At 41.5% G+C, this 25,982-nt stretch overlaps 2 protein-coding genes across 4 annotated transcripts; one reads left to right on the top strand and one right to left on the bottom strand.

The window, feature by feature from the left end:
* The first annotated feature begins 443 nt into the window (after nt 1–443).
* On the top strand, nt 444–10,592 carry LOC146234319 (uncharacterized). Of its 3 annotated transcripts, XM_084689279.1 has the most exons (14): nt 444–3,370; nt 5,018–5,064; nt 5,185–6,648; nt 7,106–7,195; nt 7,296–7,407; nt 7,715–7,834; nt 7,955–8,026; nt 8,112–8,165; nt 8,896–8,946; nt 9,074–9,118; nt 9,222–9,451; nt 9,670–9,829; nt 10,046–10,146; nt 10,490–10,592. In XM_084689279.1, exons 2-14 carry the CDS (start codon nt 5,050–5,052, stop codon nt 10,577–10,579), a joined length of 2,604 nt encoding a protein of 867 aa, XP_084545405.1. In that variant the 5' UTR covers nt 444–3,370; nt 5,018–5,049; the 3' UTR covers nt 10,580–10,592. The 3 variants fall into 3 exon arrangements, with proteins under 3 accessions (XP_084545405.1, XP_084545407.1, XP_084545406.1); XM_084689281.1 differs by lacking the exon at nt 5,185–6,648 and having other exon boundaries at nt 489–3,370; XM_084689280.1 differs by lacking the exon at nt 444–3,370 and having other exon boundaries at nt 4,916–5,064; nt 5,709–6,648.
* An 11,769-nt stretch (nt 10,593–22,361) lies between these two features.
* LOC146234318 (uncharacterized) lies at nt 22,362–24,464 on the bottom strand. Its single transcript, XM_084689954.1, has one exon. The coding sequence runs from the start codon at nt 24,409–24,411 to the stop codon at nt 23,335–23,337; it is 1,077 nt and encodes a 358-aa protein (XP_084546080.1). The 5' UTR covers nt 24,412–24,464; the 3' UTR covers nt 22,362–23,334.
* Between the last annotated feature and the right edge of the window lie 1,518 nt (nt 24,465–25,982).

The following is a 25,982-nucleotide window of genomic DNA, read 5'->3' as shown; positions in this document are numbered from 1 at the left end:
AACCAGTTGAATCAGAAGAAGCCAATTCAAAATGTTACCTGAAGGCCAATGTATTTAAGAAATACCTAACGATTCAATTATATTTAGTGAGCTGGTATAGCTCGTGGTGTTAGTCAACAGACTGTGGTACGTTTATGGTTTTACTCTAGTGCGATCGAATCCCACTTCATGCGAGTCTGCAAATGTTTTATTTTGTCTCCATTTATTTTGTCGCGAATGGTAGCCTAATGTAGTGCGCACGTAGCCTATAGGCCTACTTTCATATTTGCCGCAGCAAATATGAGATCCGACTTGAAAATCGCCAGTAATATGTTTGTGAATTTGTGACGAATCTGGTGACAGAGGCAGACTGATAGGTGCACGCACAGCTGGGGAACCAGTTAAATTGGGAACCAGTTGGGACGTAACACCGGACTCCGGCACCACATCTTAGCGAGTATGACTCTGTGATTAGTCTTCACTACCTCACAACTGGATCTGAATTAAGCAAATGTAGGTGATAGAACTGCACGTCTAATTTAACTTTAACTTAAAAATCGAGAGTTCAAATTCTGCATTGTACACTGAAAAGTCCTATCTTTTGTTCACACATATATCTGAGTCCTGGTCGCCCAGGCCTCAACCTGTTCGTTTGGCTAGGATTTAATAACACATGTTTGTAAGGCACGTGTCTACCACCAGACCCAGATCTATCAAAACAATTACATCTCAGCAACAATAAACGCACTAATGCAGAACTCCACTCTCTAATGGCATGTCAAACGCCTTTACCATGTGTAAATTACAATTCCCAATTCATCAGCAATAACAATCAGTTATGTGTCAAATTCAACCAATATACATTTACAGGTCAGGATCCATTTAGAGTTTTAGTGTACAACTTCACAGCGGAGTATTTCATCCTTCAGTTTTACTGCAATGGCATTCCCACATAAATCAGCAATAATCTTTCCATTTGGTTAGGTATTTAACTACCACCAAACTCAGATATGTTTCAAATATCTCAGTTCTGGTCGGTCAGGCCGTAACTGATTCTGTTTCCCGGATCTCCCGGCGCCATATTCTTAGCAAAACCTACTGTCTATTTACTTCACCGATCTTTCTGCTCCCAATGCGTCACAGATCACGGATCTCAGTAAATATGACGCCCTACTTGCTGCACTGGGCTTTAACCAGATCTTAGCAGATAAGGACCAGAGTGCACCTTTAACGACTACACTATGGAATTTTTTAATCAATTTGGCCTTAAACATATTAGTACAAATACAACACAAATCTTGTTCTCACCTTGAAATTCAACGAGACTGTGCCTCAGGCTATTCTTTTAATCTCGTCACTTCTTTACCAACCTCCAGTGGGACCGGCCTTTGAGAAACAGCAATTAGCTGCAAGGTCTTTTTATCAGGAGTTTAGAAACCCCTGCCGTGCACGGATTCGGTCCCGACCCTGGACAGCGGAAAAAGATATTGAGATCCGGCTCGATTTGTTAGGATAATTTCTCAAGTAATGCACAGAGTCGTCGGATTCAAAGAAAGTACAATAGTTTAATGCTTTCCAGCAAGGAGACAAAGTCTGATCGCAATACAAAGTTTGTCCGCTAGCATGTTGTGCTAGCTAGCTATTTAAGCAGAACCGCTCTTTACAGTCATTGGTTAAGACAAAGGCATGCGAATGTTCCATTGCTCTTTTTCATTGGCTCCTTGCATAGACCTGGCGCAGGCGTGTGTGCGTGCGTGTTTACGACATTAACCCTGATTGAAACACAACAGGATCTCTTGATGTCGTAAAAGCTCCTTCACATAAGTGTCAACAAAAGGTCTCCAGACCTTGCACCCCATCTTAGTCCTTGTCAAACAGCATCTCCTTAAAACAAACAAACCCCCAACATCTTCTAGTCCAGCGGTCCCCAACCCCCGGGCCGCGGACCGGTACCGGTCCGTGGGTCATTTGGTACCGGTCCGCAGAGAAAGAATAAATAATTACATTATTTCAGTTTTATTTTTTAAAAAAAGCACTTTAAATATTTGTTTTTGTGTTGCGTCTTATTTTGAAGGCATGTTTAAATGTTACCATAGCGAGCAGAGAGTGTTTGGGGCAGAGCGGGGCAGAGCCGCAGAGACATGGACATAATAAGGGCAGAGAGGATTCATCCCAGCTAACAAGGGACGTCCTGGGGACGTTCGGTGACGTTCCTCTTTGGTCCCCTATAGGTTATACCGTGACGTTATCCTTAGGACGTCCCCAGGACGTCCTTAGGACGTTATTAAAGTTCCTAAAAGGTCACAATTTAGACATGTATTTTTAAACTTTCAGGGGACGTTCCAGGAACGTCCCTGGTTGGTTATGATACGACGTTATGTAAAAAAAAATCGGGGACATTCGGGACGTTTCAGGGACGTCCTAGGAACGTCCCTGGTTGGTTATGATATGACATTATGTTTAAAACTTTCGGGGGACATTCGGGTCGTTCCAGGAACGTCCCTGGTTGGTTATGATACGACGTTATGTAAAAAAAAAATCGGGGACATTCGGGACGTTTCAGGGACGTCCTAGGAACGTCCCTGGTTGGTTATGATATGACATTATGTTAAAAACTTTCGGGGGACATTCGGGACGTTCCAGGAACATCCCTGGTTGGTTATGATACGACATTGTTAAAAAAAAATCGTGGGACATTCGGGACGTTCCAAGAACGTCCCAGGAACGTCCCTTGTTGGTTATGATATGACATTATGTTTAAAACTTTCGGGGGGTTCCAGAACGTCATTCGTTGGTCATAACGTAACCATCTAAATTCCGAACTGATATTTTCGTTTGTGTGTCATTCTGTGATGTGAAATTGCTCGAGCTATAGCCTACTGTCACTCTGGAAACTGTACACTGTACTGTACACTTATTAAATCAATTGTTTATGTATGGTACTAATAACTTGCATTTGAGCGAAGTAATACATTATAGTCATAAATACTTTGGGGATGTACCATCACTGAAACAAAACATCTAAGCTGGATCCAGCCTATCCAAGCACCAGCTGCGTCTCTAAAAAATTTCCATACTAGCCTATTACAGCACATCTCTCGCGGACCTGCCTGGTTACTTGGTTGGGTCCCCTGTCAACGCTCGTGAACCCTGCTGTTGAGTGAAGACGTCGTTGAGAGAGACAGCAAGACTTTTTGATCCCGCATCCTTCCCTTATAAAATAAATAGTCAATTCGTGTAAATATATCTAACTTAAGTTTTAGTGTTCATAGTATAGTTCTTTGTTATTGTGTTTTTTAATAGTGTTTGGTGTAGTTAGCTAGTTTAGACTGTAATTTAGCGTACTTCTGTGAAGGTGGGAAGGACAGACACCCGAAGGACAGAATTTGAGGTAAATATATTTTAATGCAAACTTTAACCCTACTGTACCTGTATGTACTATGTATAGCTATTTGTATGTTTATCCAATGTGAAATAGCTAGGAATATCGAAAATTAATGTATATTAATTTCTGGCCAGTACTGGTACTGTACAGTACTCCAAACTAGCTCAAACTGTGAAGTCGGCTAAATTGAGACGTCGTATCGTCTTAATTTGTATACAGTAACAATATTATCGATAGCAAAATAGGAATGCCCACACACTAGTGTTGTCGTCTCTTTAAGGATACAGAAAATACAGCTGAATTGGCTACTTTTGGACAGGTGAAGGCTACTGCTCTCGTCTAGCTTTACAGAAACTACTTTTTGACAGCTAGAGCTACTGTACAACCTAGAGAGAAAAGTATCAGAATGACAGCTGCCATTGCCTTCTTACGTCATTGTTGTCCTCATTACGGACTCAGACGCGCACGATCTCTTAGTTACTGTTGCTACGTCGTACAAATGGAGAGTGGAGCCGAGTGGAGAGCAGAGTGGAGCGCTAGTCGTTACGAGTTAGCTAGTTGCTCCTATTGTAATGCTGCCTGTAATAAAGATGTAATGGCATTTTTGTGATGAAAAGTGCACTGATATAATGTACATTAGCCTACGTTAGTAGCTAACCGTTTGCGAACATTACAGCTAACGCTTTAGATATACAAGTTAACACGGACTGCATTAACGTTAGCCTACACTTTAACTTACCCTTCCAGTGACGATAAAGCAATTTTTAGCCGGTAGACTCCAAAGCTGAATATTCATCAGAAATCCAGCTGATTGCGTCCATATATCCCTGCAAGCTTTTGTAGGCTTTCAAAGACTCTCGGAGAGTCTCCAGAGTAGATGAAGGAAAGTTGATTAGCTTAGATAGTGCTAGTTGTAAATATCTGGATACTAAAGGTCAGGGAAGCTTTCCGTTTTACTTGTTAAGGTCGTAAAAATAACTCCAGGAGAATTATATGGATCACTAATGTTACATCGATCAAGTGTTGCTTTACAGCTGCCTATGTCTTTTGAAATAAAGTTCGCAGTGACCTCGGACTGGTTTAAATCCGTGCTGGCGCCGTTCATTTTTGCCAAAACTTTCCTGGCGAAATGACGCCGGCAAAACATTAAAGTCACGTGACGTCCGGAGCGTCCGGAAAATAATGGCAGAAATACACATCTGAATTGCCACAGCAGATAATAAACCTGTTTTTTGTAATATCATCGTTTAATGAAACTTTGAAACACTTAACATAGGCTAGGCTACATAACCTACAGCCACTTAACTACGATAATTAAGTTAGACAAAAAAATAATGTAATCATAATTACCCACAAGCTGTCCAATACTTTATTATTTAAACTGCACTACATAAGTCCAACATGCACAATTAAATATTTTAATATGGGATCTTCTGTATGCAAACCACTAGGCAATACATAAATATAGAAAATAATGTGTCACTTTACTCATGGTAATATTGGCTTATTGCTATGGTTAATTGCTTGAAATCATTACACATTAATTGCTTGAAATCATTATACATTATAGTTCTCAATGGCAAGAGGTTAACAATCTATGCTTTTTTTTCATTTTGCAACTTCTGTATTTCCGGGTGGATGTACTTTCTGAAGATAAAGCATACAGTGCTGGAAGATTTGACAGGATGTACAAAAAAAAGGTAGGATAATACTAATGTTATTTGAAGTTAGTACCATCACTCTTGGAGTTTAGTCAGTGAAGTTAAAACAATCAAATAAAAAAAGTTTTATAATGTGGCTCAATATAAAACATTTTCCAGACACACCATTTAAGGGCTGTATCCACTGAGCAGACGTCGTCAGCTGATAAGAAACGAGAATACAATCGTATCTGGGCAAGGGTGTCAAGAGCACAGAAAAAGAATACACACGATGGAGAACCAAATGAGCCAAATCCAAATGATCAGGAGATGTACAGTGATGATAGCCCTGGGAGTGGAGGATGTACCATCAAAGAGCAGCTGCATGACGATACCAACATTGTCCCTGAATTGGAAAAGATCCAGACATCAGAGGATTCTAGTGATGGTGAAGACGACAGTGCAGTTGCCTCTTCCTTTAGAAGAGAGCAGATTCTGGAACATCTTAAAAAGTATCCCCAAGCAGTGCTTGAAGACTTAGACAGTGTAGACATCTCCCTGAATGTTGATGGCTTGCCTCTTTTTAAAAGCACCAACCAATCTCTTTGGCCTGTTCTCTGCTGCATAAATTTGTCACCAAAATCTATTTTCCCCTTGTCTCTGGCATTGGTGTCATCCAAACCAACCTCCCTCGACTTCATCAGCGATGTAGTCAGCAAACTGCAAGACGTGATGCAGAATGGCTTGGAGTGGGGAGACAAGATGATACGTGTCCAGATAAGGTGCATAACCTGTGATGCTCCTGCAAAGGCACTTGTCAAGTGTATCAAGCAGTACTCAGGGTACTTTGGTTGTGACAGGTGCACACAGAAGGGGTTCTGGGATGGACGGATGACCTATCAAGAGGTTGAAAATCTCACACTGAGGACTGACGAATCCTTCAGAGAGTTAACTCAACTGGAACATCACCAGGAAGGAAAAACATCACCTTTCTCCAACCTCTGTATTGACATGATCACGTCCTTTCCTGTAGACTACATGCACCAGTGTTGCCTTGGAGTAATGAAGAAGCTTTTGCTTTTGTGGACAAAAGGAAAGACTGAGACCAGAATGTCCTCAGGGCAGATTAAGGAGGTGAGTGTGAGACTTGAGCAACTGAAGACATCAATTCCAAACAGTTTTGCAAGAAAGCCACGGGGTTTGGAACATCTTGAGCGTTGGAAGGCCACCGAGTTCCGTCAGTTTGCTCTTTACACTGGCAAGTTGGTCCTGAGGGGAGTTCTGCGAGATGACCTGTTTGAGCATTTCATGGCTTTCAGCGTTGCAATGTGCATGCTCATTTCTCCAAGCCTGGTGCAAGCCCACTGCTCATATGCACATGAACTTCTCTCATTTTTTGTACAGCAAGGAAGGTTTCTGTATGGGGAGTGCTTCCTAGTGTACAACGTCCACTCCATGCTGCACCTCGCTGCTGATGCCAAGGAATTTGGCTGCCTTGACAACTGCAGTGCATTTCCTTTTGAAAATTATCTTCACCACCTGAAGAAACTGGTCCGCTCTGGAAGAAGTCCTCTGGTCCAAATTGTAAAAAGACTCAATGAGAGTGGAAGACTCAGGAGAGATCTCACTGAAAAAGAAGACAAAGTAAGCATCAAACATCCCAACAACGCTTACATGCTAAATGACAGAGCATGCTGTGAGGTGATGTCAACAACCCCTGAGAAAGACGAGGGCGCACAAATGTTCCTTTGTAGGGTGTATGACCACCTGGAACCCTACATCTCGAGTCCCTGTGACTCTCGCCTTTATGGAGCATGTCGGACAAACATCAGAAACTCAAGGATGAAACTGATATCAGAGAAGTGCCTTAAACAAAGGGCAATCATGGTTGAGGAGGATTATGGCTCACGAGTCTTCTTAACAATTCTCCACTCCTTTTCATGAGGCTACCTTGGCCGCAGCATCGCCCCAATCACTGACAGACCTGGCAGCAGCATCACCTCACTCCATCACTGACAGACCTGGCAGCAGCATCGCCCCAATCACTGACAGACCTGGAAGCAGCTGATACAGTCTCAATCAAAATGTCTTTTTAATTCAGGTTCATCGTCTACAGTTTTCGGTGGTGCATTTTATACACGAAAACGAAGTAGACGTGGCACCATCATTATGGTTGGAGAGGAGTAATGGGGTAAGGAGACTCATTGAAAGTTGCATAATATTTTCAAAATTGTTCAGTGACAGTGTCATATACAAAAAAAGCATACACAACAATTGCAAATATCTTACAGGTCCTGAATTGCTATTGGCCTCAGAATAATGTAAGCGTTCTGGCAAGACGCTGTGCTCTGCCAGATAAAGCACAGTGGAAGAAGTACGAAGTCAGAGTTTTTTCTACAACAGGTAAAATGTGTTTCACCCGATAATGACAAATAGAGACAATAGCTCTAATAACATAACTGATAGCATAGGCGATTTTACCACACATGCATTTGCGCTCTACTTAGGATGAAAACATTTACATGTTCAAATTTATGTAAGAGAACAATAACATTATTTTGGAATTTCAGATGATGTCAGTGAGTTATGTATTCTATCATGATTTGTTTTGCTCTAATGATAACAACATTTAAACCTAGAATCGCCTATGACTGATAGCATATCTGTAATTAACATTTAGATTCTAATTGTTACACCTTTCCATTAACAGACAGCTACAGCTTGGCCAGGGAGAGGGCAAGAAAGGGGCAAGACACCTCTCAGGTGGAAACAGAGGGAAATGCTCGAAAGATCAACGTTCCTGCCAGATTCCAGGAGACTGATAGTGATGGTAGTTGTGTGTCATTTATATATATATATATATATATATATATATATGTGAGTTCTCTGTTGAATATGTTGTAAGACTCATGTTATTAATAGTTGTATGTTTCATTCATGTCTCCTGAAGATGAGGATGAAGTCATTCCGAAAAAGAAAAAGAGAATGGTTAAACCTGGAGTGTTGCCAAGAGGGCCTGCTTGTAAGTATATGCAATAGTAGCTATGGTTGAAAAACTAATAAGTTGTTAAATTGTTTGCCAACTGTTTGTTTTTCTTGTTTTGCAGTCACGTCTCCACCTAAGTCCACCACACCTGTCAGGGCAGATGACGAATTGGAAGGTATGGCTGTAATTCAATCAAACCAAATGCACCTTAAGACTTCTTCACACGCCTTGCATGAATTAAAAGCAAGATAAACTCCATCCCCAATTGACCTTTCGCGTAATAGTAAAAGTTTGTTAGTTGGTAAAACTCGTTTGTTGGCAATTATTCAGAGCTAGGCTACCTAGCCTACATCACAAGACTTAAATGAACTAACCCACCAGCTGGGACACTGATTATTACAAAAAGATTTACCAAATAAAATTTCATTATTAAATAAACCATCGACTCATCTTACTGATTCGTCACTCAGCTAATGTTAGTCCAACGGTAAATAAAAACGCATTTGCAGTACTTGACCCTACAAACTGTAACTCAAACACTAGACTTAAATAAGCAATATGTGAACCAATGAGCTGAATGAGTGGCTATCAATGCACATATTTACACTTTTATAGTATACGCCACTGATTAAACTGCTTACCTTAACGCAGTACAAACGTTTTAAAAAAGCGTGGCGACCTACCCCACATTAAATGCAAATTACGGTGGCTCGTAAGGTACAAAGACTGCCACCTAGTGGCCTTCTTAAGGTCACTACCTTACATCTGCAACTGTTATAAAATAAATATCTGCAAATCATGTTTATTATTAATAATTGTGAAATATGTTAGGTTGTACTCCAATTTAATTATTCGTTATCAGAAAAATACACTTCCACTTAATGTTCTTTGCATTTGCTCTGCAGTTACTCCATGTGAATCCTCACATACCTCCAGATCTGCTGAGGCCTTTCAAGGTACTTCATCCATTAATAAAGACACATAACTACTTTTCTCACTATATAAACCTATTTGTACCTGATCACAGTTTAGTCCTGCATTTACATTTTCAATGACTTGGTTATTGAATCAATTTGGTTTTAGGGAGCCATCAAGATGAACCAGCTCCAATGAACCAGCTTCGTAAAGGTATCTCTAAAATAATCAACCCTTCCCATTGATTATTACAACGACTAAGGAAGCATTTTGTGAATCTTGATTGTAATGTTAATTATTATGCTTGTTTCAACAGAGATTTTCGGTTTCCTGGAGGGTGTTGAGAGGAGAATCATGATTAAAATAGAAAGGATGCAGGAGGAGTTCAGGAATTCCATTGGCCGTGTGATGGAGGCTGTGGAGTCCCGGCCAATGAGCCCTTCTAATGCAGCAGAAAATGAAATATTGGAGTGTCCATGCAAAAATGTCAGAGACTTGGAGGACCTCTGTCAAAAAGTGAAAGACCGCTCATTTAAAAAGCAAATGGTATGCCTTGGAATAAACCATCTCTTCTTAATGGCAGTAAACTGTTACAATTAGACCAAGAGACAACTAGACCTACAAATGAAGTTTATTTTTCTCTTTATATTGATGTGACACATTCTTTAACAGAACATTAATATATACAACTTGTTAAATGTGTCAAATGTGTTGTTTGAAATGAAATGGTTGTGAGGTGATTTTTTGTTATTTTATTTCTTCAGATTCGATACCTGAGCCTTCTTGGAGGCAACAATATTGGAGACGGTGTAAGGAGAATCCTTAAAAAAATAGGGACTAATGACTTGTGGAAGGGTTTTAGTTTGAAGGGGAGAAAGGGGAAGAGACCCTTCAACCATTTATTGGTTTATGATGTGGTGATACGTAAGTTAAATCTCACACACTCACGCATACTAAACATTCACTGTAGGGTACAATGCTCATATAATACACTGTATAATAGTTTTTTCATAACTCTGCTGACAAATACAGACAAACAAACAAACCACAATGAAAATAAACTCCTTGGGCAGTAATGGACATTGCCCAACACTTTACTACCACCATTACTAGTTCAGTCATATTAATATTTTTGTTTAGGTGCCTGCAGCCGTTCGTTTCCCAGTGTGGACTGCCAGAGGGTGGAGGAGGCCATTGCGGTTACTCTGAAACATGCTCCCCACCGCAGATCAACAAACCAGGTATATACACAAATTATATATTCTTATTCATACATACGTATGGATCAGTCAACTGAAGGGGGTGGATTGGTGCAAATATATAGCAACATTGTAATGCATTTTGCTATTGCCATGCGACCGATATTGTTTCGATTGTGTTAATGTTAATGCAACAGTTGATTGATGTCGATTAAGCAGAATATGGAAACCTGTTATTGCGAATTGGGTTATTTAAACAATTTAAATAGGCTATAAGAGTCAATAAGAAAACATTTATGTTAACATATTAATGCATTACATTATAATTCTCACTAGGTAAAAGCAGGTAATTGCTCTGTTGTCTAACTGTAGCTAATTTTTGCAGGTGTTGATTCCGGACGAACTTGTGGAGGACGCGGAGGAAGAAGAGGAGGAGGGGGAGGAGCAGGAGGGGGACGATGAAGTGGAGGAATAGGAGGAGGATGAGGGGGAAGAATAGGGGGAGAGGGAGGGGGAAGCGGGGGAGAGGGAGAGGGAGGGGAAGAACGAGGGATTGACAATCAAAATATAAGAATTAATTCAGGCCTTGAAAATACATTTAAATAAAGTTTGTTTATACTTTGAATCGTGTTTTTTCTTCTATAACCATAAACATAATAAGTTACAATATACAATATTTAGCAGCAGCCTGTTACTTTAAGTAGATTTATTTTAAATAAAGAGGTTAAATTACATTGTTGAGTTTAAGTGTACACATTCAGTTTAGTTTTTCACTATAGGCTACATTTTACTAGGTAATATGCATTTTATACTTTGTATACAAAAATATCCATTAAATGCATAACTGTGACTATAAATTAAGGTTGAAAAATGGATTCTGCATTTGGTATGCGAAAGTTATCAGGACGTCGCAAGGGAACGTCCCAATAACGTCGCAGACAAACGTCCCCTGAACGTCCCCTAAATGTTATGAGGACGTTACATGGACGTCCCGGGGACGTTTGTCTGCGACGTCCCCGGGACTTTCAGGGGACCCTACAAAAAAACGTCCTGGGGACGTCCCTTTGCGACGTCCTGATAACATTCGGGGACGTTCAGGGGACGTCCCGGGGACGTCATTTTGTTAGCTGGGATGTTATGTTATTGGCACGATGTTACGAGGCCGCTGCTAATAAAGTTGCATAAGAGTACACAGTGGATTCACGTTTATTATTGTATTTAGAAAATGCCACCGTTTGTATGCCGGTCGTATCATTTTATTTTATGTATTTATGCGCCACGCCTTAAAGGCCGGTCCGTGAAAATATTGCAACATTAAACCGGTCCGTGGCGCAAAAAAGGTTGGGGACCGCTGTTCTAGTCTGAACAAATGCTCACCCTTCCCCCAGGGTGATAAGACAGCCTAGAGTCTAGTTTGGGGGGCTCTGTTATCTGCTGACAAACTACTAAGCATCTGTATTATTCAGTATAAAACATCACATTCTTAATTTCTCCGACAGCTTCTTAAAACAACGTTTTCCACGGATGCACAATTAATGGAGATATCCAAATCAACATAAGCTAACCTTAACAACAGCCTAATGTTCGTCTATCGAGTCCCAAGTCACTCGTAACTTGTTTACAGCATATGTAGGTTAGTAGGCTAGCTAGCTACCATATACCGTGCCTACGAAACATTTATGATTGATTTAGAAGGTTTAGGCCTAGTGTTTAAATTAAATATTATTTTATTTAAATTCGTTGTTTTTTTAAAGGTAGCTTTTATAAAATGAGCATTGAATGAATGAGATGGTGCGAGATCTAGCTAGGCTAACAAATGTGCAGTGCACAATGCTGTTTGTCCGTTGCATAGCAACAGCCACCGTTTACAGTGACTATTTTCTCTCGGCTACTGAAATGCGATACACAATGTTTGTTGTCTATAATTATTTTGTGCTGAAAGGCAGCTTACTATTTATTTACTATTCATAATTTCGCTGCCAACCGTATTATAAAAGCAATAAGGTACTCGAGGCAGTACTTTATCGCCAATAAAGTACGTGTTCCAGGGTTTGCCGGCCCTCCGCTGCGCGTCGGGCCTAACAACACCCTTGAAGACGTACTTTATTGGCGATAAAGTACTGCCTCGAGTACCTTATTGCCAGAGCCATAGAAAAAGAGAGTTGCGACACTTCCATAGACTCCCATTGTTATTGAGGAATGCGGAAGTAAATAGTTCCAAACATTGTATTTTCCACCGTTGAACCCCATTCATTTTCAGTGTCTCGGAAGCAAGTTTGCTGGTAAATTGATGAAAATCCTGCATTTTTTTATATTTCAACCACCACATATCCATTGTTATTAGTAGTATTTCATATAACCAGCTTTAGATCAAATTTATCGTAAGATTATAGCGTGTTAGATTCTAAATGCAGTTAGAGCTAAACTGTAATTCTAGTAGCTAGCTAGCTATCTAACGTAGAGCTAAGCAACACTTTTACTGAAGCTATAGATAGAGAGCACGTGTATCATAACCAGAAGTCCGTTGGTTTGGTTATAGTCTGTGAAATTAGTTCTAGTTGGTGTTCATTGGCATACAAAGTTAGTCTTCTCATATTAGCCTCGTTAGTAGAGCTAGCAACAATGAATGGCAGATTAAAGGATCCGAAGCAAGTTAGCTGGTAAATTTATGAAAATCCTGCATTTTTTATATATTTCAACCAACACATATCAATTGTTATTAGTAGTATTTCATATAGCCAGCTTTGGATACAATTTATCGTAAGATTATGACTTGTTAGATTCTAATTGCAGTTAGAGCTAGACTAGGGCTAGTATCTAATGTAGAGCTAAGCAACACTTTTATTGTAGCTATAGCTAGAGAGCACGTGTATCATAACCAGAAGTCCGTTGGTTTATATTCTGTCAAATTAGTTCTAGTTATTGGTGTTCGTTGGCGTAGAAAGTAAGTCTTCTCTTATTAGCCTCGTTAGTACATCTGATTAGAGATAGCAACAATGAATTGCAGATTAAGGGGTCCCCTATCGTCCAGTTAGCTCTCAACGCTCGGCAGGAATTTCAAGTCCACTCACTAGCTAGTTAGCTCAAATAGATGCATCTACGACTGCATCAATCAAAAGAATAAATGACCTTGTGATAAGATCATCAGCACTAGTGTGGATGATGAGAGTAAAAAGAAAGTATAACTGCATGGAGACGATAACTTTAATGATTATTATCGAAACAGCATCAAGGTCATTCATCAATCATTGGACATTTTATACTGCATTTCAACCACTATAATAATTGTGTGTGTGCCTACGCTGAGGTTTGTGAACAGCAGACATTTAGATCACTGGATCACTACAAACAAACGGAGTGGAAGAACACTGGACATTTTGTACAGTAAACAATAACATGTTTTATTGAATTGCAGTTGGTTGCCTTGTATATTCTGTTCTATTTTTATCTATTGAACAGTTGCTGGTGATCATGGTTTGATTCAACTTGCATCAAGTACTACAGATATAAGTGTTGTTAATGTGGTAAATTGTAAGTGGAATGATGAATTTAAAAAATACCAGTTACTTCAACAGTCGAATGTTAAACCTTAAGTGGAACAATTTAGTCCTCATTAGGCTACTGTTTGGTATGTACAGTTCGTAAAGTATGGTAGCTAGCATAGCCATTTCTAGCTCTGCTTCACAATATTGCGTTATGTATTATAAATTAATGTTATACATACATGTTAATAAAGTAGCAGACATACATGATACAACACACCAGTAACCAATTGACATTGTGTTAATATACCGAAAATATCCGTGAAATGAGATGGTGCTGCTGTCTGTCCCACCGAAAACCATTCAAACAGGTTGACAGCAGTGGGGTTTTTTTTAACAACAGCGAGCTACCGGAATCACGTCACAAAAAAGCTCTAGCTTTTTTCCTGCGTTTCACTGGCAGTGAGTTTTCACGATGTTTTAGTTCACTCCATTTTACACCAAAAACGTCAGAGAGGACTGCGTTATGTAGATACGAGTCAGTTGAAGATAGCCAGAATATCGGATTTCTTCATGCGAGCCTGTTTCATTCGTAATTTGCCTGAGAAAGCGACTTCCGTTGGCCAGCTCCATTGAAAACCATTCAAAAAAGTTGACAACAGTGGGGCTTTTTGGAACTACAGCGAGCTACATGAACCACGTGATCACGTGTCGGCGAGATCAAAGCGTGTCGCAACTCTCTTTTTCTATGGCTCTGCTTATTGCTTAAGTAACATCACCTCAACCAGTTTAACACTCAGCACTGATGCCCCAAAGAGTTTTGTGTTAAGCCCACTGTTGTACTCCCTTTTCACCTATGATTGTGCAGCCACTCACAGCTCCAACACCATCATCAAGTTGGCTGATGACACCACCATTATCGGCGTCAGGATAACAGCCTGCTGCTTAATGTAGCAACAACCAAGGAATTGATAGTGGACTACCTGCGGCTGCAGATGTAACGGAGATAGAACCGTGAAACCCGCTCCTCAGCTATTTTATAGGCCACCCGTGTCAAGGAAGCGCTAGCTTTTCTGTGGCGTAGTTGGTAATGGTCACGCTTGGCAAGTCGGAGGTTGTGCGTTTGAGCCCAGTGACGGAGTGTAGCTACAGCTGTTACATTAGGGTGGGCCATTCTCTGTTTTTTTTGTGTTTTTTTTTTATGAAGAGGGGTGTTCAACTAATGTATTTAGGTGTATATAACACAAATTTTGAATGTTTTTTACAATTCTGAAAACCCTAACCTACATCAATTTGCAGCGGAATATTGCATTTTTCTGCTAATATTCCAGATAGACCAATTTTTCATTTGTGTACCATCTAGCTACCAGAAATAGTAATAATATGGTAGTTTGAAGAGGTTTATTAAGTGAGAAATTAACTCATTGTATTTGATTTAGCCCTTTACATTTTGAAAATCTGACCTATGGTTTAGAAAAAGTTGAATTTTCTCATGTGAAATGGGGATCCAGGAAATGTGTTGATTTTTCACGTCACACACGCATTGTTGTGTCTGGTCAATTTGTCCAGACACAACCAAGTGATCATCTTCAAAACAATCAAAAGTAAAAACCCAATTGGGTCACAAAATAGCAACAGCAATACCAGCATCTTTTGTGCTGGAGATTTCAGTCTGTCGTTTTGTTCTGTTAGGGAAGGGAGTGAGAATTTAATTGATCAAGACTACAGTGTTGAGTTAAAAACTCGTGGAATAAATGGCTAAAGTCAGAACAAAGAAGCCTCCAAATCTGAGGCCATGGTTATCGACCGGAAAAGGGTGGAGTGCCATCTCCGGGTCGGGGAGGAGATCCTGAACCAAGTGGAGGAGTTCAAGTATCTCGGGGTCTTGTTCACGAGTGAGGGAAGAATGGAGCGCGAGGTCGACAGGCGGATCGGTGCGGCGCCCGCAGTGGTGCGGGCTCTGCATCGGTCCGTCGTGGTGAAGAAAGAGCTGAGTCGAAAGGCGAAGCTCTCTATTTACCAGTCGATCTACGTTCCTACCCTCACCTATGGTCACGAACTATGGGTAGTGACCGAGAGAACGAGATCGCGAATACAAGCGGCCGAAATGAGCTTTCTCCGCAGGGTGTCCGGGCTCTCCCTTAGAGATAGGGTGAGAAGCTCGGTCATCCGGGAGGGGCTCAGAGTAGAACCGCTGCTCCTCCGCGTCGAGAGGAGCCAGCTGAAGTGGCTCGGGCATCTGATTAGGATGCCTCCTGGACGCCTCCCTGGTGAGGTGTTCCGGGCACGTCCCACTGGGAAGAGGCCCCGGGGAAGACCCAGGACACGCTGGAGGGACTATGTCTCTCGGCTGGCCTGGGAACGCCTCGGGGTCCCCCAGGAAGAGCTGGTGGAAGTGGCCGGGGAGAGGGAAGTCTGGGCCTCCCTGCTTAGGTCGCTGCCCCCGCGACCCGATCCCCGGACAAGCAGTAGATGATGGATGGATGGACAACCACAACGGTTGGGGGACAATGATGGTCGGTACAGCACACCATGCATTTTGTCACCTGCGTTTTTTTTTTTTAAGACTGATGTATACCTTAAGGAAAATCACAAAAAGAAACCATCAAAGTCTACAACCATAAATTGCTCTAGGTAACGTTAGCTAATATTCGCTAACAAATGTCAACATAAAACGCTGATGCAGTTTTAAATGAAGGTTATCTCAGGTTTCATCAAATATACGTTAACATCAGGGACAGAACAATAACATCCAGAAATCAGCAAATAATATAGGCCTATTGATAAAGTTTTTCAATTTATTTCAACTAACGTGCTCACGAACTAACCTTTAACTCCATCTGTAAAATAATTTGCGATTTAGCATTTTTGACCCTCTTAATTTACCGGTGGACAGCTTGGGCATGAGAAGGGAGGGCATGAGACGGGAGGCTGCAGGCTGCAGCCATACCCATCTCTGGCAGTCAAGACAGTCAGAGGGCGGCGGAGACCAATGGAAGACGCAGAACTGAAGGCAAAGCTGTATATATATTTATGTTTCTCTGTTCCGTTGATCTCTCTTTTCTGTGTTGGAGTTCTTTTAAGAGCTTGATGACATCAACATCCAGTCTGATAATAAAATATTGTTAATTTGAATTGTGTCTCTTCATTACCCACACACAGTAAATCCAGGTTGAATCAAGTAGCTACCTACTGCTAAAGCCCATTGTATGTTCATTTGCTAAGTGACATTTCAGATAAATAGTGAAATATTTGCTGTCTGAGAGATCTGAACTAAATAAATAAATGTAGAGTTAAGAGGAAAAATCTGTAAAACGGCCGGTTGGTACAGTTTTGATTCATCGTCCAGACATCAGGTGCGTTCGACATGGACTGCGGCTGCATGAAACGACCGGCGAGAGTGGCCGCTTGCAGTTGGGGAGGAGTTGAAAACGGCTCTGTGAAGTCAGACATTTCAGCTTCTCGTGGTTTGCTGTGTTGACGTCAGTCACGGCCGATTAAGTGCGGTTTGCTTACTTTACTCTATTTATAATTATTAAACTATTAAACATAGTCTTTATTAGTGAAGAGGCGGAGTAAAACCCTTTCTTCCATAAATGTTTAATTCGATTCAACTGTTTGGTCCGGATTTGAGCATTGGCGAAACTGAAGGTGTCCGAATTTTACAAAACACGCATCAAAGTTGTCATGTGTGAGTCTGGCCAATCATGAAATAGTTGTGTCGTCACTTGAACCCGTGCAGTTGCTCTTGAGAAAATGCGCTCGGCTACACAGCCGGCAGTTCTCGAATCGATCTCACGATACTTTGATGGCGACGTCACAGTGACGTATCCTCGGCGCCATCTCAAGTCGGACAAAAAGTCTAACCAGAATTCACTGTTTCAAGTCAGCCGCCTGCAGCCGGCTGCAGCGCCGCATGAAGTCGGGTCATGTCGAACTCACCTATCGTCTGGAGGTCCGTTTCGATGAATTGCCGACGTCTCGGCGACGTCTTGCCAACGTGCAAACGATGTCCATACGACGTCTGGCCGACGTATATTGTATACGTATATGTGTGCTATCTGGGCAGTAACGAAATCTTAACGTAAACAATGTGAATCTGAAACAGATAACCAGGCTAAATAGCCTAAATGTCAAACCTATACTTGTTTGGTCTATGGCTCTGGTGCGGTGGCCCTGAAGTGCAAAACACATCCCCTAATATGAGTACATCCCCCAAATGAAAACACTCCCCCCGAATATGATTCAACTGCCCCCAAATTGGATGACTTGTACACCTCCCCCCAATACAAAAACACGCTCCCCCAAATGGAAAACGACATTACATTAACTCAAAAACACATTACATAAGCTTAAAGTCCTAAACCAGACTTGAATAAGTTTAATTAGTCAAGCGGCCAATTTCAGCGCACGCAGTCGTACTAATTCAAGTCAGATTTAAGTAGTCAAGCTAATTGCGCGTGCACCCTATTCTTAAGCAGACCGAGAGGTAAAACATGGATCATACAGTCCACCACGGCAAAAGCAATGCACACGACCACGTGACTTCTTCCAGAAAGAACGTTACCTTTAAATCGTGTACAATGACAGCTCCCTCATCCACCGCTTCAGTCAAAAAAAAATGAAACGCCATGATTGACGTCGTGAACGATAGGCAACGTAGGTCGAGGACCTTTTTAGACCTACTTCGTTGATTAAAAAATACCCTCTAAACTCATCTAAATTGGCTTTTTTGACATAGTTAATATATAAATAAAAAATAAATAGCCTACTATTAATCAATACATCCTGTAGCCTAACTTTTTAACATTGTTTTTGTGTCGGGGAAATGGAGGGCGGATTAAGGTTTGTTTTGCAATTGTAGGCTACTGTTAACAATTATATTGCTATGATAATTATACTCTGATCATTTAGATTGAGATATAGGCCTATGCCTGATGCATAAACATTTGAAATCACAAACTAACATCGATACATTAACGGCTATGGTGTGTAGCCTATCAAAGCATTGTTCATCATTGTTTTATGCATTATGCTAAATGTTGTAGCCTATGTAGGCTATTTAAATTGATTTTCTACCAACGTTGAACAGATTGAACTGATGAGAATAAGAAAATGAGAATATACGTGGTAAATTATCGTTTTCCCGTTGGTTCAGTGTTACTGGAACGTCTGGTTAAGCACCAAGTCACGCTAAGCCTGACAGTTAGTCTGACCCTTACCAGACTAGTTTCGCAGCCTAAGTTACCATAGTAACCGAGTTCGAACTACGTTGAGCTAGCTTTATGGAACCGAATGAACTAGAAATGAGTCTGACTAACTGACTTAAGTCTGGCTTATTTGGTAAACTCGCTTTATGGAACAAGCCTCAGGAGAAATTAGCTTTCGAGGACGCTACTGCGCTACTTGATCAATAAAAGAGCTTAGCTACTGAAAAATGTATTGGTTTTGTAAATAGCGTTGTTACAGCCAAGCCACTGACAAATGTAGTCAAGCTAGTAGCGTCGCTACAAGTAGCAAAGCTACTGCCCATCAATGGTTTTAGCTAGACCTCAGATAATATGAACGTGTTCACCGTTCAATTCTTTATTTGTCATTAAGTTTCGTTCAGTTCATCGTTCTCATAAAAATGAACGCGTTCATGCACAACACTGGTTATCAATACATTAATTTTCCAACATCAAATGCACAGTTTTACTGGCTTGGCTGCCAGCCCCACTTAGCCCCGCCCTCAAAAAAACAATTGGTCAGGAACTTGGGTCTGGGGAACCTCAGTTCGGGAAAAACTATGTCCGAACAGGAGCTTTGCAATCGCAGAAAAAGCTTTGCATCCGCAGAAAAAGATTTGCATCCGCAGAAATAGTTTTGCATGGGTAGAAATCCTCCGTAGTTATACAGTGAGGTCTTACTAAAGCCTACACTTCCATCTAGTGGACATGCATCATACTAGCACTGCCTTCATAGTAGTGAAATTAACTGGATATTTTAGGATTTTTCCAAAAGAGGAGTAAAGATAAGAATCTATCTTATAAAGAAACTTTTTAAATTGCCTGTTGATTTATGATATACTTGAATTTTGAACCTACGGTCATGATAACAATGAGTCTAAAGCGATGTTTATATTACATTGCATTAATTTGGACACGCTCACATTTCATGATTATGCCACAAGCTGATGTCAAATTGAACATACTCAAGTTCCGATGAGGTTAGGTTTGGGCTGTTAACCGAATGTTAACAATGTCTGTTAACGCCCCTGGGTATTGTGTAATCTCTCAAATTTTTCAAGTTTAGTTCTGTTGCATGAGTTCCTTCCTGAGTCTGTTGGCACAAAACTTCCTACTTTAGTTGGTACCATATATATTGTTTGACCCCTCATTACTTTCCTCATTACCTACTCGCTTCCTCTCTCTCTGCACTATCCTCCTCTCTCCTGCTTCTCCGTTGTCTCATCTCGTCTCCCCCTATATACTGTATAGCGGTACGTATCGACTGTATGTCCACGAGGATGACCCTGTATGCCCACTGTAACATGAGCAGTGATACATGGGTGGGTGATGACTCAGGGAGGGTTTTCACTATTTCAGAACAGATGACATCCTTGGTGTATCACATATGTATGTAAAAAACAAAATACATTTAAAATCGGTGGGCTGAACATAGTCTTTGCCGAGCAGATCAATATTGGGGCCCTGCATGTTGGAAGCAGTGAGTATCGTAAGCCACTGATGGGCTTCTGTGTCACCACCCCAATCTCTGGCCCAGAGGGAGTTCTTCACAAAGCCCAAGTTCAGCCACCAGGTCCAGTCAGACACTGCCTGGCCTCCCCCTGTGGCGTCATCTCCATGGACATGCACACACTGCAGGTCACAGACCTGGAAGTAGACAATACATGGGGTGACCAGATTTCACTAACACAAGCATAGGCAGACTAACAGTTAATGGCAGTTACACTTAACACACAGACCCAGACACATAAGGACACACAATGTCACAGACAAGTACACTTACACACACCCACACAGACCATTATGATAATCCTGTGACTCAGCAAAAAACAAAACTGGTTGAACTCCAATCTAGGAAATGAGTGTCCAGTTTACATTTCAAGTGGAAAAGTCTGGCACGTTCCATGGGTTCCCATGCGTTCCACTCCACTTATCAGTGTACACCACTCCCACTGTACCTTGAGCCGGAGTAAACCCTTAACCATATCCTAATATCGTTGTCAGCTGTTATGTTTTAACAGGTAGGTTTAATCAGTCCCAGTAACCTTTTGCCTTCACACTCTTTCTTGTCTCAGACTGACCAATTGGAAACAAACTGCAAATGCTTACTCTTCGACAGGTCCGCAAACGCCTTTGTAAGCAGAGATTTGTTAAAACAATTGTTAACCGAGCCCTTAGGTCTAGGTTTGTTAAAATCGTTTTAACAAATCAAAGCGACAACGCGTTTGCAGACTTGTCGAAGAGTAAACATTTGGTTTCTTATATGCCCCAACAATACATGGAAAGATCCCAAATCAAACATGTCTCTGGACTAATAAGAACAGCGTATTGGTCTAATTATAATACTAGTATATAAGAAACCCTTTTTATGCTGGATACTCCAATCACACTCCACCTTGGAAACTTGATTAGGGAGTCAGGTGGCTGAGCGGTTAGGGAATCGGGCTTGTAATCTGAAGGTCGCCAGTTCGATTCCCGGCTGTGCCAAAAATGACGTTGTGTCCTTGGGCAAGGCACTTCACCCTACTTGTCTCGGGGGAATGTCCCTGTACTTACTGTAAGTTGCTCTGGATAAGAGGGTCTGCTAAATGATTACTGCACAGGAACCCAGTATGGAGACGTCACATGACTGTGACTGACAGGAAGCAGGAAACCCCAATGTCAGCTTCCTTCATAATATTCAAAAGTCAAATGACTACTTTAGTATAAGGTTGCTGTTGTAGATGCACAGAGATGGCAGAAATAAACATTGTTAACATAATTGCATACTGTCTGATGTGTGTTTCTGCTTGTATCTCATAGGTTGGAAAGAAGAGCTTCCCAATGTGAAGGTGACAGCTGCACTCTCATCAAAGCCAATCAGAAACCTGTTCCATAAAGCGAGTTTACCGACATTTTGGTCATTATTGTGTCTAGCTAAAACTTATTCTCAAGGGCAGAGGGTAAGGGTATAGCAGCTATATTGGTCAATAGGTAGCTAGCTAGAGATTGAGTTTCAGGGTACTTGCCGCCGTGCAGACCCTGCTTTGTTTACATAATTAGGGTCGTTGTCAGCTGCGCCTTGCATGTTTAAGGCGGCTAGCACTGCAGTGGCAGCCTCGTCTGGCAGCCTCGGTGCACGAAAACTCGGTCGAACAAAGACAGGGAGTCAACCTGCGGGAGTCCACCGAGGATGGCCGAAGGGGCTGGATCACCTCTTCTGATAAGTATCACCCTATTTGTATCCTAATCCATCTACAACATATTCATAGCTAGCATGTGTTTCTTCAGCATTCCCGTTCATTACACCACTCGCAGACATAGATGTAGATATGTCACAAAGTATATACGGTCCACTTCTAACCGTAGCTACCTATCCAGATCTTCTCCACCTGCCCTCTCTATTTCTATAGGGCTCTGGAACTACCAGTCTGCAGTGAACAAGGCAGACTTCATCTCGGTGTTTGCATCCCATGCTTCTCTTCACGCCCTTGCTGACAGAGACATGGATCCACCCAGAGAACACTGCAACTCCAGCTGCTCTCTCTGTCAACCATTGAATATTGTCATGTTCAGTTACTGTAAAGAGTAAGCTGTTTCTCCTGTGGTAAGCGTTGTTAGAGCCAAAGTTGAAACAGCTCTAATGCAACTATATTTGATTTATTGACACAAAGATATTGTGGAAATGTGTATATTTACATAAATACACCCCTTTCAGTCATTTTGAATTGCATTTCTTATTCCACGTAACCCCATATAAAGACATCAATTCTACACATCTGTACAACATTTCCAGTCAATTGGACCTTTGGTTTAAGAAGAGAGGCATTTTAAGTTTTCACTGTACAGGAAAATCCATCATGGCGGACCTTATGGGTTCTTGGGGCTTTTTTGTTCCCCATGAGAAATGAGGCACACACCAAGTTTCAGAAGAATTGGAGCAATTGGGTGGAAATGCCATCACTTTGAAAATTGGACTTTAAGGCGTGGCCTGTGGCGCCCCCTACAGTCGAAGGTGTACCATATTTGGTGTGGAGGTACCCACTCGGATGTAGTATCAATGTGCCAAATTAGAAAATGTGTTACCAATAACATGTTGAGTTATTGTGGGGCAAGGAAAAAAAGATAAATAATGATAAAACTAAGAAATACAATAGGTTCCCTCCTACCGGAGGAACCCTAATTACAACTAATGGCCAAAAGCTTATGAATAAATTGCACCGTATAAATGTACTGTATAGTACCACGCACCACAAAAATTTTACAATTCAACATACAATTTTTTTTGTTCAGAACAATTCATTAGTGTTTGTAAATCAGTCTGTTAAACAAGACATTTGTGAAGTTGTTGAAGTGCAGTGTGCTTCTCTCCTTACGCTCTGTTCTTCATGTCCATCAAAATTATAGTTGAAATGTGTGTGCCAGAAAAAAAGCACTTGTTCCACAACCAACAAAGTTAGCAGTATACAGCACAGTATTTCTGTTAATATTAATGTTTGTCATCACCCGAAAAAGAGAATATTTCCAATATGGGGGTTGATTTACCCCAACTTGGTTTTAGCTCTGGTTCTGGAGCGTGTGTTGATCTCTGAGAAAAGAGAAACATTGTTAGAGGAAGCAGTGGAGAGAAGGGGTGACACGGAGAGTTTCATATCATCCTGTTCTTTCTCCTCTTCCTCCTCGTCGCCCCTGCTCTGCCTCAGGTGTTTGTCACAGTGTCTCTCGAAGGTGGACATCTTGGCGAATGTTTTGTTGCACACCTTGCAGTGATAGGGCCTCTGTCCGCCGTGCAGGCCCATGCACAGACGCAGGTATGACGGCCGCACAAAGGAGCGGCTGCAGACACCACACTTCAGCTCCTCCGAACATCCATGGGCTGCTTCATGTCTGCTCAGCTCTGAGGCGGACCTAAAGGTTTTCTCACATTGGCTGCAGCGGAAGCAGCGCCGGCCTGCCTCCAGCGCCTGATGGGACTGCAGGACCGCATAGGTGCGGAAAGTCTGGCCGCACAGGTTGCACTTGAAGGGACGTTCCCCCGTGTGCAGCCGAAAGTGCATGATAAGACCTGCCTTCTGGGTAAAAGCCTTGTCGCAGGTGGTGCACTTGAAGGGCTTCTCCCCTGTGTGGAGACGGGCATGCGTCTTCAGGTGCGATGCGCGGCTGAAGCACTTGCCACACTCTGCGCATTTGAAAGGCTTGTCCCCACTGTGGATGGACCTGTGGCGCAACAGGTGGGCGGACTGGCGGAAGAGCTTGCCGCAGACACCGCACCTGTGCTTCCGGTCACCGCAGTGTGATTGCAAGTGCAGGGCCAGGTGGGCTGAGGATATGAAGGTTTTCTCACACAGCGTGCAGCTGTGAGGGTGCACGTCTGAGCGGTTGCACGTGTGAAGCACGCGGCCGGTTGATGTTATGGACATGGAGCAGGTTGGGCATTTGGACACACTTCTACCTCTATGACCCCGCTCTTGCCTTGAGACCCCTAGTGAATGAGAGAAAGGTGCCCCAGATTCTGCCTGTTGGGTAAAAGTGCCTCCGCAATCAGCGCACTTGAAGGGCCTGCTGTTTATACCAGTCTGTCCACTAATTGAGGAAGATGGATATCCACTGCTTGACATTGTGATAGAACTAATGCCCGACCAAATGTACTACCACTGAACTAGCAGGTCTTCTGGACACCTGAAATGAAAATACATCATTTTGCATTAATTGTTGTATCACTTTTGCATAGAAAAACACAAAAATAGCTCACTTTACACATTCCAATAATCTTGTAAATTGCAATGACATTAAGCTGTGTCTGTGTTTTATAATAATTTATCTTATCCAAAAAGCAGCAATACGTGTGATTACTTTTTATCATGTAAACGTTGGCTAGCCTATTTTGTGTTAAAATTCCATGCTAGACAACCGTGCAGAAACATTATCCACCTCCCTAAATTATTACAAAAAGACGGCTGAAGTAGGATTGTTTATTCCTCAATTAACGACTTTTAAGAAAATACTTTAGCTTACATACATAGCCTACATTGTTTTTTCATACACACTGACGTTCTTTTTTAACTCGTTTAATAAACCATGGCGACTGTATATGGTGTCTTGCCTACTGTATCAGGTTATGCATTATGAAATATATTCCATAATCAAGCCGCTAAATCACATTTCCCATGTCCATGTTCACATATCAAACATCCAATATTACGACAGTTTTACACCGTTAGCGTGATGTTAGTTGTATAGCCTAATACTAACGAGCCCTGAAGAGTATGGATGAAGACATCATGGCGGGTTGTTGTATCTTGCACACAGATTATGGGCTGTGCTATATTTTCATCATAAGGCATCAAAACATACACATTGCTGCTGTCGACGTGTTTCCTGCTCTGACTACGTAGCCCTTCTTAAAGGCTGTTCTTTTGCATTGTTCATACCTTAAACCATATCAACTCCGTTACAGCGGTACATGACGTAGGCAATGTGTCTGTAGCCTAGATATGAGCGGTGATGCAAGCCCACTGCTTCTGTAGCCGACACTGCTATTAAAGGCAGGGTAGGCACGTTTTCAGAATCAGAATAAGAAGGGGTTTTAATCGCCATGAAAGTTTGCACAGACAAAGAATTTACTTTGACAGGAAGGTGCATACATTCAACATAAAGGAATACATCTTAAATAAGTGGTGTATGTTTAAACAAGTCTAAATATGCTAAAGGTACAAAGTCTAACTAATAGGCTACTAACTAATACTAAGGGGAAAGGTATGTAAAATAAATATAAAGTATAAACTATCGATAATATACATTCAGTTATATATTGTATATTATAGCTATTTTATACTTTATATGTATTTTACATACATTTTTTGTTGTTGTTGCGAAGTTAGATACTTTATCTTTTGTTTGACATGATTCAAACCAAAATATCCCACCTCCTCCCTTCAAAGCCACTCCCACAAAACTGCAGTAACGAGCATTGAGTGGAGGGGCAGAATGCAAAGTAGGTAGACAGATAGGTAGCCCGTACAATCTCTAGTCAGGGTACCCCTTAATGATTGGTCATGTTTATTACAGTATTGCGACGCCCACAGACGTCGGAATGATTTCATATTACCATCAAACCTTTAGATGTATTGGTTGCTATCAATACATGAAGTTACTTTCGGCAAATATGACAAAGTGCTTCTCAACAACA

The sequence above is a fragment of the Hypomesus nipponensis genome, chromosome 23 (genome assembly GCF_054491055.1).
Source record: "Hypomesus nipponensis isolate SF chromosome 23, ASM5449105v1, whole genome shotgun sequence".
NCBI lineage: Eukaryota > Metazoa > Chordata > Actinopteri > Osmeriformes > Osmeridae > Hypomesus > Hypomesus nipponensis.
Note: the sequence above shows the minus strand (reverse complement) of the source record. Positions and strands in the feature narration are given on the sequence as shown.

Excerpts from the sequence above, each read along its gene's own strand:
- LOC146234318 (XM_084689954.1), bottom strand. The coding sequence starts at position 24,411 with ATGTCAAGCAGTGGATATCCATCTTCCTCAATTAGTGGACAGACTGGT.
- LOC146234319 (XM_084689279.1), top strand. Across the intron at positions 8,166-8,895 it reads GGCAGATGACGAATTGGAAG|TTACTCCATGTGAATCCTCA; the intron begins GTATGGCTGTAA and ends TTTGCTCTGCAG. Across the intron at positions 9,830-10,045 it reads GGTTTATGATGTGGTGATAC|GTGCCTGCAGCCGTTCGTTT; the intron begins GTAAGTTAAATC and ends ATTTTTGTTTAG.